Genomic DNA, 13,342 nt, shown 5'->3' on the forward strand with positions numbered 1-13,342 from the left:
TTAGCCCGTTGGTGCCTATGGATCAAGATCCGCTCTACACCCCGGATGTTTTCCCTGTGGAAACCATTGTAACCTGCTGCAGAAAACTCCAATATTGAATCCACTTCCTTCCCAATAACAATAACAACAACACTGTGTCCCTTGCACTGCCCATTTAGGGAGGGGATTTTCAATAGGCAAGTATGCTCTATGGGGACAGTCATGTCATACTAGCAGTAAAACACCCCAGTGGATATTAACTCTTTCAGTGCAGGAAAAAACTCCCTGAATACAGTTTTGGCATTAACCTTTCCACAGTCTCCGTACATTGGGGGTCATTCCGAGTTGATCGCATGTAGCAACTTTTTGCTGCTTGTGCGATCAACCAGACCCCGCCTATGGGGGGAGTGTATTTTAGCATAGCAGGGCTGCGATCGCTTGTGCAGCCCTGCTATGCCAAAAAAGTTTCAAGTATAACAAGACCAGTCCTGCAGATACTTACCCAGTGCGACGGATCCAGCGATGAAGGTCCCGGCTGTGACGTCAGACATCCGCCCTCCAAACGCCTGTATCCGCCTGCGTTGGACTCACCACGCCTGGAACACGGCGAGTATCCGCCCCAGAACGCCTCCTGCCTGTCCGTCTTCTTGCGATCGCCACTGCGATCACTTTTCTCGCTGGTGGCGTCGCAGCCCAGCAGCGATCGTCGCCGGGCAACGAAACGCGTGCGCAATGCATCCGCCGCGCATGCGCATTTCCGGCCCATTCGCACCGCAGCAAAGAACCGCTACGTGCGAAGGGGTCGGAATGACCCCCCATTCTCTGTTAATATATTGAGACAAGTTTATCAGGTTTCTATAGTAACTTCCATCAGTTGAACTTCATGCAAAAATTCTATCCCTGCAGTGCAATGCCACTTGCTGTCTGTTAAGTGTAAGAATAGCATTAACACATAAATTCATATATTTTATTAATATACTGTCTGTATATATATATATTTATATATAAATGTATGTTATGACAGAATTCCTTAAAGGCCAGAAATTTACATTACAGTGGACGGAAGCAACCTATAACTCCCTAGGTATTTTCGCAGTATGGTGTAGAACTACAGGTCTCAGGCTGGCATAGTTACTTGCTGTGGTACAGTACAGTGTGAATAGCAGCTCAGTGGTAATACATACCATAATAAATGCACAAACATAATTACCCCAGTACTACACTTTCTAAGCGCACATTCTCCCACCTCATGGTAAGGCTCCTGTCTCTTCTTCCTGGTCGCTGCTCTCTGGTCCAGTGCACTGATTGAGGGCTCAGATCCACACACACAGCAAACTTGGTAGAAGAAGCTGCTACCACTAGCCATGTGCAGAACCTCTGCTCTGTTCTTTACACCGCATGATGTGGTGGCAACTCTAGTAATCGTATTACTGTATATACCATTGTTATTGTTGTCATAATCTGAGCCACTTGTCAAGAGAAGAGGGGTTTCTGGGCAACCAGAAACCCCCCCCTGCGTGTGCCTATGGCAGCTGGACATCCACACGTTATCCTCAGCTACAATATAGGCTATTACAAACGGGTGTGGATCATTGGGTCGACCCTACCTAGGTCGACTACTATTGGTCGACAGTGACTAGGTCGACGCCTGATTAGGTCGACCTGGTCATGCGGTCGACACGGAAAAGGTCGACATGGGAAGATGTCGACATGAGTTGTTGGTTTTTTGGTGTCGCTTTCTTCGTAAAATGACTGGTAACCACAATTAGTGCACCGCGTCCCCTCGCTTCACTCGCCGTGCTTCGGGCAAAGTGCCTCGCTGCGCTTTGCACAGGTTACTATTTCAAGTCGTAGTCCATGTGGATAGTAAAGGTAGAAAAAGTTAAAAAATTGCATTTTTTGTTGTTGAAAACTCATGTCGACCTTTTCCATCTCGACCTGCTGACCATGTCGACCAATAGTGGTTGACCTAATGACTGTCGACCTAAGAATGGTCAACCTAAAGAGTGGATACCATTACAAACCCTGCACATCTGATCATTATGTGTGCATCACTTATAGAGCCTGATAGAGGTGGAGGCTGCACCGTATGGCGCATAGGCAAACGCAGGAAGGGGGGGTTTCTGGTTGCCCAGAAACCCCCCTCCTCTTGGCAAGTGGCTCGAATTATGAAAACAATAGCAATGGTATATACTGTAATACGAATACTAGAACTGTCGCCACATCATGCAGTTTAAGGGAGAGGGCAGAGCTGATGCACATGTCCAGTGGTAGCAACTTCTACCAAGTTCACTGTGTCGTCACTCAGTGCACTGGACCAGAGAATAGCTGCTAGGAAGAAGAGACAGGAGCCTTACCATGAGGTGGGAGAATGTGTGCTTAGAAAGTGCAGTACTGGTTCTTTTATGTTTATTTATCTATTTATTGGGATCCGGTCTGAAGATCGACAGTGTCTAGGTCGACAATGTTTAGGTCGACCACTATAGGTCGACAGTCACTAGGTCGACATGGATGGAAGGTCGACAGGGTTTCTAGGTCGACATGTGCTAGGTCGACAGGTCTAAAGGTCGACATTAGTTTTTCAAATTTTTTAGTTTTGGGGGGATTTTTTCATACTTAACGATCCACGTGGACTACGATTGGAACTGTAAAGTGTGCCGAGCGAAGCGGTAGCGGAACGAAGGCACCATGCCCGAAGCATGGCGAGCAAAGTGAGCCATGCGAGGGGACGCGGTGCACTAATTTGGGATCCCGGTCACTTTCCGAAGAAAACGACACCAAAAAAAAAATATATCATCATGTCGACCTTTAGACCTGTCGACCTAGCACATGTCGACCTTCCATCCATGTCGACCTAGTGACTGTCGACCTATAGTGGTCGACCTAAACATTGTCGACCTAGATACTGTCGATAAAACGAACCACACCCCTATTTATTATGGTATGTTTAACCTTTTCCTGACCACTTATCTTATATATAAATAAGATAAGTGGTCAGGAAAAGGTTAAACATACCATAATAAATAGGGGTGTGGTTCGTAATATGTTTGATACAACATATACTATACACAATATATTAAATATTAATCCTGTATTCCATACAGTATCCAGTGTATACAAAGACCAATGTGTACATTAATGTCCAGAGTCGTTACTAGGTCCTTCTACCATGCCCCTCAGACTCCTGCTCCAATGTTCCGCACAGTGGGAGATTGTGGACTGCATTTGGAAACCCCCCTCTAGAAATCCTGCGTTTGCCACCGTCAGGCGGTCGCCCTTCTGCCACTTTCTGCAGATGCCGCAACAAAGCTGTGTGTATGAATGCGGAAGGACTGAGATGCCCACACGCGGACGCTGTAATGCCACCTGGTGCTTTTTTAAAATGCCACGATACTCCCATATATCGCCCATAAGACGCGTCGTTTTAACCAAATCCCAGAAACCGCCATGAATGCCCGGCATTTTCCCAAGACATTACTGATACAGCACGTCTCAAGCGCGTCTTTGAGTGGGCACACGGTGTAACACATGCACCGTAAGGAGTTTTTAGGGATTTTCCAGCAGGCGCAGCAGCAGAAAAACCGCTCAACTCAACGCTCATCTGCATTGTGTGTAAATCAGGCCAAAGGTGCCAACATATTCCGGGCGCCAACGTTAGAACTTGTTTTTATAAGTGCTGAGAAAATCTCTTGGTGTGGATGGCAGCCTTGGAGATTGGGTGGCACCCGACGGTGTGATATGCCAGCCCTTTGTTTGCCTGTAATGTGTGCAGAGTGTCAGTTCTCCTGCATGAATAACCCTTTGTGCTGTAACTTGTCCGATCCTGCTCCATTAAACTCTCCCGCACTCTAAATGGCATCATCTGCAAATAAGTGGCTGCTAAAGCCTGGACGGCGGTGATTAATTGGACTCTGTATCGTGTATGCACCTAGGCGTGTAAAATGTGCAGAATTATTCTGGACTTTGCCCGCTTAGTACAAACAGTGCCCACAGGGAAATACAATAAATATATATTTTTTTATAGGCGACGGGAATGCACCAAGTACACTGCAAAGCAGAAGGAAAGGCTTAAAAATACAAAGTGCTTGTGTAATACCACCACGCAGCTCAGAAAGTCTTCCGTTAGTCTGTGGAAATGTGTCCACTGGGTGGCACTGTTCCATTAGACTCTGGTTCTAAGGGGGTCATTCCGAGTTGATCGCTTGCTAGCTAGTTTTGGCAGCCGTGCAAACGCTATGCCGCCGCCCACAGGGGAGTGTATTTTAGCTTAGCAGAAGTGCGAACGCTTGTATCGCAGAGCTCTGCAAAAACAGTTTGTGCAGTTTCAGAATAGCTCTGAGCCTACTCAGCGCTTGCAATCACTTCAGCCTATTCCTGTCCGGATTTGACGTCATACACCTGCCCAGCGAACGCCCAGCCACGCCTGTTTTTTCTAACACTCCCTGAAAACGGTCAGTTGACACCCAGTAACGCCCCCTTCCTGTCAATCTTCTTGCGGCCGCCAGTGCGAAGGAAAACTTTGCAAGAAACTAAGAACAACCACAAAGAGCTTTGTACCCGTACATCGTGGCTGCGCATTACGGGGCATATGCATGCGCAGAAATGCCATTTTTTCACCTGATCGCTGCGCTGCAAAAATCGACAGCGAGCGATCAACTCGGAATGACCCCCAAAGTTGTATGTATTGTGCATAGGCAAATGCAGGGAAAAGGGGGTGGGGTGGTGGGTGTGTGTGTGGGGGGGGGGGGGTTCCAGTTGCCTGGAAACAGCCACTCCAAGCCAGTGGCTGAAAACATGACTGCAGTAGCAATATTAGATAATATGATTTTACTAGAGCTGTGGCCACAACATGCCGTATAGTCAGACGTTGTACACACCCATGGGACACTTATGGCCCATTGCCACTGAATAGCCGCCCATTCAGCCATCGGTAAGAAGCGACTGAAATGTGCCAATATGCTAAGAACTGCAAGATGATGTTGCATTCTAAATGCACGCTACAAAGAATCAGGCCTTTCATAATTATCTATATCACACTAGCTCAAGAGTTTCCCAAACTCTGCCATTGCAGTCCAGGTTTTAAGGATATCCATGTTTGAGCCAAGACGGTTAAATGCAATTGACTGCGGTACTAATTAAGTCACCTGAGCTGATACCATGAATATCCTTAAAACCTGGACTGTAATGCCGGCGTTTGGGAAACTTTGCCCTAGCTGATCAGTCGTATTAGTAAATATTTAATAAGATGCAGAATTAATGACACCGTTATCTGTTATTTAACAATCTTATTGTGAATATAAACCTTCCAGTAACTTGGGATTAATGACCCGTTCAGAATATGAGATGCAAGACCTTTCTGCGGAGGACGGATGAGTTATGTCAGAGGTTCCCAAATGCGGTCCTCAAGGCACCCAAACGATCCTGGTTTTTAAATGTATCCATGCATAGGCAGATGCAGGGGGGTTTCTGGTTGCCTGGAAAGCCCCCTCCACTTGGCAAATGGCTCAAATTATGGCAACAATAGCAATGGTATATAATATGATTAGATTACTAGTGCTGCAGAAACATCATGCAGTATAAGGGACAGAGCAGAGCTGCTGCACAGGCCCAGTTGTAGCAGCTTCTTCTACTGAGGTTGCTGTGTGTGTGAATCTGACTCCTCAATCAGTGCACTGGACCAGAGAGTAGCTACCAGGAAGAAGAGACAGGAGCCTTACCATGAGGTGGGAGAATGTGAGATTAGAAAGTGCAGTACTGGTTCTATTATGTTTGTGTAATTATTTATTACAGGATGTTTAATCTTTTCCTGACCACTTATTTTATATTATTTAAATGTTTGATACATCCTATACTATAGACCATCTACAGTATAAAATATTAATACTGTATTCCATACCATATCCAGTGTATAAAAAGACCATTAATGTCCAGGGTTATTATTATTAGGTTCTTCTACCACTCCCCCAGACTCCCACACTTGCTCTAATGTTCCACAGAGTGGGAGATTGTGGACTGCATTTGGAAACCCCCCTCGAGAAATCCTGCGTTTGCCACTGCCATGCTTGGCCACAGGTGACTTAATTAGCATCTCAGTCAATTTGATTTAACCATCTGTGCTGAGCCATGGATATACCTAAAACCTGGACTGTTGGGGTGTCTTGAGGACCACGTTTGGGAACCTCTGAGTTATGTTATAACCCTGCTAGTCTGTGGATGACGTGCTCCGGAGACTGGATTACGTGATCTGGAGGAATTCTCTCCTCCAGCTGTCTACCACCCGGCTGGAGAAGATAGCTAAACATGCCCGCCCGCCTAGGTGCCTTATAGTCATTCACATAATCATCTCCGACATGAGCGGCATGGTGCGGTGACACACCAGCCAGGCCAAGAGCCTTGCGAAAGATCACCAAATCTGGTTTAGCGGCACCAGCGCTCTCAGAGGTCAGGACAAATTCGAAATGTCCGAGCAAGTCGCAAAGCCTTAGGATCTCCTCCAGCCGCCGGTCAAAGTTGGAGATCACCGCCATTCGTAGACCCAGCTCACCACACCCCTGCAGTGCCGCCCTGGCACCCGGTAACACCTCCCAGTTCTTGGCAGTGCAGAAATCTTGGTAGAGCGTCTCCGCCATGGACTGTAGTTTTGTCTCATCCTGGACACCGGAGAGGCGAAACGTCTGTGAGACCACATCCAGCCACCACCGGTGGGACGTCATGCCCTGAGACAGTCCGTAGTTGGGGAAAAGGCGCCAGTGGTTACGGTACACTTGCCGGAAGGAGGTCTCCAGAGTGACTGAGTCAATCTGAAGACCCCTGTTCTTGGCTTCAGCCTGATACTGCAAGCCTACGGGGAGACGCAAACGCAGCAAAGTGTCCTTCACGTCCCAGGTGAGAAGCTTTAGTTTCATCTTGTGTTCTCTGCTCAGCCTGTGGAGAGAGGTGTGTAAGACACGGGTGTTAGGTGCAGAGGCTGCACTGAAATGATAAACCTGGCTGATTGGACGTTCTTGAAGTTGTAGTTCTACCACAATCTGACTGACAGTGGTGGCCTGCTCTAGGCCAATTGAAACACATTATAGGTCTCTGTGTGTACAGTGCTGCGTATGTGCTATAGATGTGACAGTCACACCCTCCTCCTGTGTGTACAGTGCTGCGTATGTGCTATAGATGTGACAGTCACCCCCTCCTCCTGTGTGTACAGTGCTGTGTATGTGCTATAGATGTGACAGTCACCCCTCCTCCTGTGTGTACAGTGCTGTGTATGTGCTATGGATGTGACAGTCACCCCCTCCTCCTGTGTGTACAGTGCTGTGTATGTGCTATAGATGTGACAGTCACACCCTCCTCCTGTGTGTACAGTGCTGCGTATGTGCTATAGATGTGACAGTCACCCCCTCCTCCTGTGTGTACAGTGCTGTGTATGTGCTATAGATGTGACAGTCACCCCTCCTCCTGTGTGTACAGTGCTGTGTATGTGCTATGGATGTGACAGTCACCCCCTCCTCCTGTGTGTACAGTGCTGTGTATGTGCTATAGATGTGACAGTCACCCCTCCCCCTGTGTGTACAGTGCTGTGTATGTGCTATAGATGTGACAGTCACCCCCTCCTCCTGTGTGTACAGTGCTGCGTATGTGCTATAGATGTGACAGTCACCCCTCCTCCTGTGTGTACAGTGCTGTGTATGTGCTATGGATGTGACAATCACCTCCTCCCCCTGTGTGTACAGTGCTGTGTATGTGATATAGATGTGACAATCACCTCCTCCCCCTGTGTGTACAGTGCTGTGTATGTGATATAGATGTGACAATCACCTCCTCCCCCTGTGTGTACAGTGCTGCGTATGTGCTATAGATGTGACAGTCACCTCCTCCCCCTGTGTGTACAGTGCTGTGTATGTGATATAGATGTGACAATCACCTCCTCCCCCTGTGTGTACAGTGCTGCGTATGTGCTATAGATGTGACAGTCACCCCCTCCTCCTGTGTGTACAGTGCTGCGTATGTGCTATAGATGTGACAGTCACCCCCTCCTCCTGTGTGTACAGTGCTGTGTATGTGCTATAGATGTGACAGTCACCTCCTCCCCCTGTGTGTACAGTGCTGCATATGTGCTATAGATGTGACAGTCACCCCTCCCCCTGTGTGTACAGTGCTGCGTATGTGCTATAGATGTGACAGTCACCCCCTCCCCCTGTGTGTACAGTGCTGTGTATGTGATATAGATGTGACAATCACCTCCTCCCCCTGTGTGTACAGTGCTGCATATGTGCTATAGATGTGACAGTCACCCCTCCCCCTGTGTGTACAGTGCTGTGTATGTGCTATGGATGTGACAATCACCTCCTCCCCCTGTGTGTACAGTGCTGCGTATGTGCTATAGATGTGACAGTCACCCCCTCCCCATGTGTGTACAGTGCTGTGTATGTGATATAGATGTGACAATCACCTCCTCCTCCTGTGTGTACTGTGCTGTGTATGTGCTATGGATGTGACAGTCACCCCCTCCTCCTGTGTGTACAGTGCTGCGTATGTGCTATAGATGTGACAGTCACCCCTCCTCCTGTGTGTACAGTGCTGTGTATGTGCTATAGATGTGACAGTCACCCCCTCCTCCTGTGTGTACTGTGCTGCGTATGTGCTATAGATGTGACAGTCACCCCCTCCGCCTGTGTGTACAGTGCTGTGTATGTGCTATGGATGTGACAGTCACACCCTCCTCCTGTGTGTACAGTGCTGTGTATGTGCTATAGATGTGACAGTCACCCCCTCCTCCTGTGTGTACAGTGCTGTGTATGTGCTATAGATGTGACAGTCACCCCCTCCTCCTGTGTGTACTGTGCTGCGTATGTGCTATAGATGTGACAGTCACCCCCTCCTCCTGTGTGTACTGTGCTGCGTATGTGCTATAGATGTGACAGTCACCCCCTCCTCCTGTGTGTACAGTGCTGCGTATGTGCTATAGATGTGACAGTCACCCCCTCCTCCTGTGTGTACAGTGCTGCGTATGTGCTATAGATGTGACAGTCACCCCCTCCTCCTGTGTGTACAGTGCTGCGTATGTGCTATAGATGTGACAGTCACCCCCTCCTCCTGTGTGTACAGTGCTGCATATGTGCTATAGAAGTGACAGTCACCCCCTCCTCCTGTGTGTACTGTGCTGCGTATGTGCTATAGATGTGACAGTCACCCCCTCCACCTGTGTACAGTGCTGCGTATGTGCTATAGATGTGACAGTCACCCCCTCCTCCTGTGTGTACAGTGCTGCGTATGTGCTATAGATGTGACAGTCACCCCCTCCTCCTGTGTGTACAGTGCTGCGTATGTGCTATAGATGTGACAGTCACCCCCTCCTCCTGTGTGTACAGTGCTGCGTATGTGCTATAGATGTGACAGTCACCCCCTCCTCCTGTGTGTACAGTGCTGCATATGTGCTATAGAAGTGACAGTCACCCCCTCCTCCTGTGTGTACAGTGCTGCATATGTGCTATAGAAGTGACAGTCACCCCCTCCTCCTGTGTGTACAGTGCTGCGTATGTGCTATAGATGTGACAGTCACCCCCTCCACCTGTGTACAGTGCTGCATATGTGCTATAGAAGTGACAGTCACCCCCTCCTCCTGTGTGTACAGTGCTGCATATGTGCTATAGAAGTGACAGTCACCCCCTCCCCCTGTGTGTACAGTGCTGCGTATGTGCTATAGATGTGACAGTCACCCCCTCCTCCTGTGTGTACTGTGCTGCGTATGTGCTATAGATGTGACAGTCACCCCCTCCACCTGTGTACAGTGCTGCGTATGTGCTATAGATGTGACAGTCACCCCCTCCTCCTGTGTGTACTGTGCTGCGTATGTGCTATAGATGTGACAGTCACCCCCTCCTCCTGTGTGTACAGTGCTGTGTATGTGCTATGGATGTGACAGTCACCCCCTCCTCCTGTGTGTACAGTGCTGTGTATGTGCTATAGATGTGACAGTCACCCCTCCTCCTGTGTGTACAGTGCTGCGTATGTGCTATAGATGTGACAGTCACCCCCTCCCCCTGTGTGTACAGTGCTGCGTATGTGATATAGATGGTCACCCCCTCCGCCTGTGTACAGTGCTGTGTATGTGCTATAGATGTGACAGTCACCCCTCCTCCTGTGTGTACAGTGCTGCGTATGTGCTATAGATGTGACAGTCACCCCCTCCTCCTGTGTGTACTGTGCTGTGTATGTGCTATAGATGTGACACAGTCCCCCCTCCGTCTGTGTGTGCAGTGCTGCGTATGTGCTATAGATGTGACAGTCACCCCCTCCGTCTGTGTGTGCAGTGCTGCGTATGTGCTATAGATGTGACAGTCACCCCCTCCGCCTGTGTGTACTGTGCTGTGTATGTGATATAGATGTGACAGTCACCCCCTCCGCCTGTGTGTACAGTGCTGCGTATGTGATATAGATGTGACAGTCACCCCCTCCGCCTGTGTGTACAGTGCTGCGTATGTGATATAGATGTGACAGTCACCTCCTCCCCATGTGTGTACAGTGCTGCGTATGTGATATAGATGTGACAGTCACCTCCTCCCCCTGTGTGTACAGTGCTGCGTATGTGATATAGATGTGACAGTCACCCCCTCCCCATGTGTGTACAGTGCTGCGTATGTGATATAGATGTGACAGTCACCTCCTCCCCATGTGTGTACAGTGCTGCGTATGTGATATAGATGTGACAGTCACCTCCTCCCCCTGTGTGTACAGTGCTGCGTATGTGATATAGATGTGACAGTCACCCCCTCCCCATGTGTGTACAGTGCTGCGTATGTGATATAGATGTGACAGTCACCTCCTCCCCCTGTGTGTACAGTGCTGCGTATGTGATATAGATGTGACAGTCACCCCCTCCCCCTGTGTGTACAGTGCTGCGTATGTGATATAGATGTGACAGTCACCCCCTCCCCCTGTGTGTACAGTGCTGCGTATGTGATATAGATGTGACACTATGGGGGAGATTCAAATGTCTGAAAAGTCGGTTGGGTGTCTGTGTTTTCCTGTATATTAGATAGGAAAAAACAGACTCCCAACTGACTTTTCAAACATTTGAATCTCCCCCAGTGTGTATAATAGATGTTATTATGATGTGCGCTATATAAATAACCAGCAATAAATAAATAAATAAAAGCTCAGCCTCCAGTGTGCATTCATATGACCTCCAGTCCCTCCTGCGCTGTCACTCGCTGGAAGCTGCAGCGCAGCGAATAAAGGGTGCTGCAGTATAACTGTCCCCAGCTATAGGAAACAGGAGCCAGGCAGCATGGTTCCTGCTTGTGACTACACCACAGGAATGAGAAGATGTGTGAAGAAGCAGTGACAAGAGTGGAGAAGTTGTCCATAGCAACTAATTTTAACAAGACAGTCACGTTTTTTGGGCGGGGCCGCAGCGTGTGTGTGTGTGTTCGGGTGGTGGTGGGGGGCAGGTGAGAGGCCCCCGTCATTCGCTGCTTAGCAGAGCAGCGGTGAATAGGAGCTGTGCTCATGCTCATTCCCCCACAGTGACCGAATTAGGGTTGGCCATTGACCATCGATGATTCAAAATCATCGATGGTATATGGCCGATGTCAAATGTTTATGCCATCGATGGGAGAGAACCAGATGGTTTCTCTCCATCGATGGCACAGCCTAAAATAAGATTTTAAACCTACCGGTAAATCTATTTCTCCTAGTCCGTAGAGGATGCTGGGGACTCCGTAAGGACCATGGGGTATAGACGGGTTCCGCAGGAGATAGGGCACCTAAAAAGAACTTTGACTATGGGTGTGCACTGGCTCCTCCCTCTATGCCCCTCCTCCAGACCTCCGTTAGAGAACTGTGCCCAGAGGAGATGGACAACACAAGGCAGGATTTAGCAATCCAAGGGCAAGATTCATACCAGCCCACACCAATCATACCATGTAACCTGGAACATACATAACCAGTTAACCGTATGAACAACAACAGTAACGGTCCAAGACCGATTTCAACTGTAACATAACCCTTATGTAAGCAACAACTATATACAAGTCTTGCAGAGTTTCCGCACTTGGACGGGCGCCCAGCATCCTCTACGGACTGGGAGAAATAGATTTACCGGTAGGTTTAAAATCTTATTTTCTCTTACGTCCTAGAGGATGCTGGGGACTCCGTAAGGACCATGGGGTTTATACCAAAGCATCCAATCGGGCTCGGGCGGGTGAGTGCGTATGACTCTGCAGCACCGACTGAGCAAACGCTAGGTCCTCATCAGCCAGGGTATCAAACTTGTAGAATTTAGCAAAAGTGTTTGACCCCGACCAAGTCGCCGCTCGGCAAAGTTGTAATGCCGATACGCCTCGGGCAGCCGCCCAAGAAGAGCCCACCTGCCTAGTGGAATGGGCCTTAACCGAATTTGGTACCGGCAATCCAGCCGTAGAGTGAGCCTGCTGAATCGTATTACAGATCCAGCGAGCAATAGTCTGCTTCGAAGCAGGTGCGCCAATCTTATTGGCCGCATACAGGACAAACAGGGCCTCTGTTTTCCTAATTCTAGCCGTCCTGGCTACATAAATCTTTAAGGCCCTGACTACGTCCAGGGATCTGGAATCCTCCAGGTCACTTGTAGCCACAGGCACCACAATAGGTTGATTCACATGGAATGAAGAAACCACCTTAGGCAAAAATTGCGGACGTGTCCTCAATTCGGCTCGATCCACATGAAAAATCAAGTAAGGGCTTTTGTGTGACAAAGCCGCCAATTCTGATACTCGCCTTGCCGATGCCAAGGCCAACAACATAACCACCTTCCAAGTAAGAAATTTCAACTCAACCTTGTTGAGCGGTTCAAACCAGTGTGATTTTAGAAACTGCAACACCACGTTGAGGTCCCACGGTGCCACTGGAGGCACAATAGGAGGCTGGATGTGTAGCACTCCCTTTACAAACGTCTGGACTTCTGGAAGAGAAGCCAATTCCTTCTGAAAGAAAATCGAGAGGGCCGAAATCTGAACCTTAACAGAGCCTAATTTCAGGCCCATATCCACTCCTGTCTGTAGGAAGTGGAGAAAACGACCCAGATGAAAATCTTCCGTAGGTGCATTCTTGGTCTCACACCAAGACACATACTTTCGCCAGATACGGTGATAGTGCTTAACCGTCACCTCCTTCCTAGCCTTTATTAAAGTAGGGATGACCTCTTCCGGAATCCTCTTTTTCGCTAGGATTCGGCGTTCAACCGCCATGCCGTCAAACGTAACCGCGGTAAGTCCTGAAATACACAGGGCCCCTGTTGCAACAGGTCTTCCCTCTGAGGAAGAGGCCAGGGATCTCCTGTGAGCATCTCTTGTAGATCTGAGTACCAGGCCCTTCGAGGCCAGTCTGGGAC

The 13,342-nt window shown here is 48.8% G+C and overlaps 1 protein-coding gene across 1 annotated transcript; it reads right to left on the reverse strand.

The window, feature by feature from the left end:
• Window positions 1-2,978: 2,978 nt before the first annotated feature.
• On the reverse strand, window positions 2,979-11,199 carry HDHD3 (haloacid dehalogenase like hydrolase domain containing 3). Its single transcript, XM_063936205.1, has 2 exons — window positions 11,157-11,199; window positions 2,979-6,903 (listed from the first exon to the last, which is right to left on the reverse strand). The coding sequence occupies exon 2, from the start codon at window positions 6,882-6,884 to the stop codon at window positions 6,171-6,173; it is 714 nt and encodes a 237-aa protein (XP_063792275.1). The 5' UTR covers window positions 6,885-6,903; window positions 11,157-11,199; the 3' UTR covers window positions 2,979-6,170.
• Between the last annotated feature and the right edge of the window lie 2,143 nt (window positions 11,200-13,342).

This window comes from Pseudophryne corroboree, chromosome 8 (genome assembly GCF_028390025.1).
Source record: "Pseudophryne corroboree isolate aPseCor3 chromosome 8, aPseCor3.hap2, whole genome shotgun sequence".
NCBI lineage: Eukaryota > Metazoa > Chordata > Amphibia > Anura > Myobatrachidae > Pseudophryne > Pseudophryne corroboree.

Excerpts from the sequence above, each read along its gene's own strand:
- HDHD3 (XM_063936205.1), bottom strand. The coding sequence starts at position 6,884 with ATGAAACTAAAGCTTCTCACCTGGGACGTGAAGGACACTTTGCTGCGT.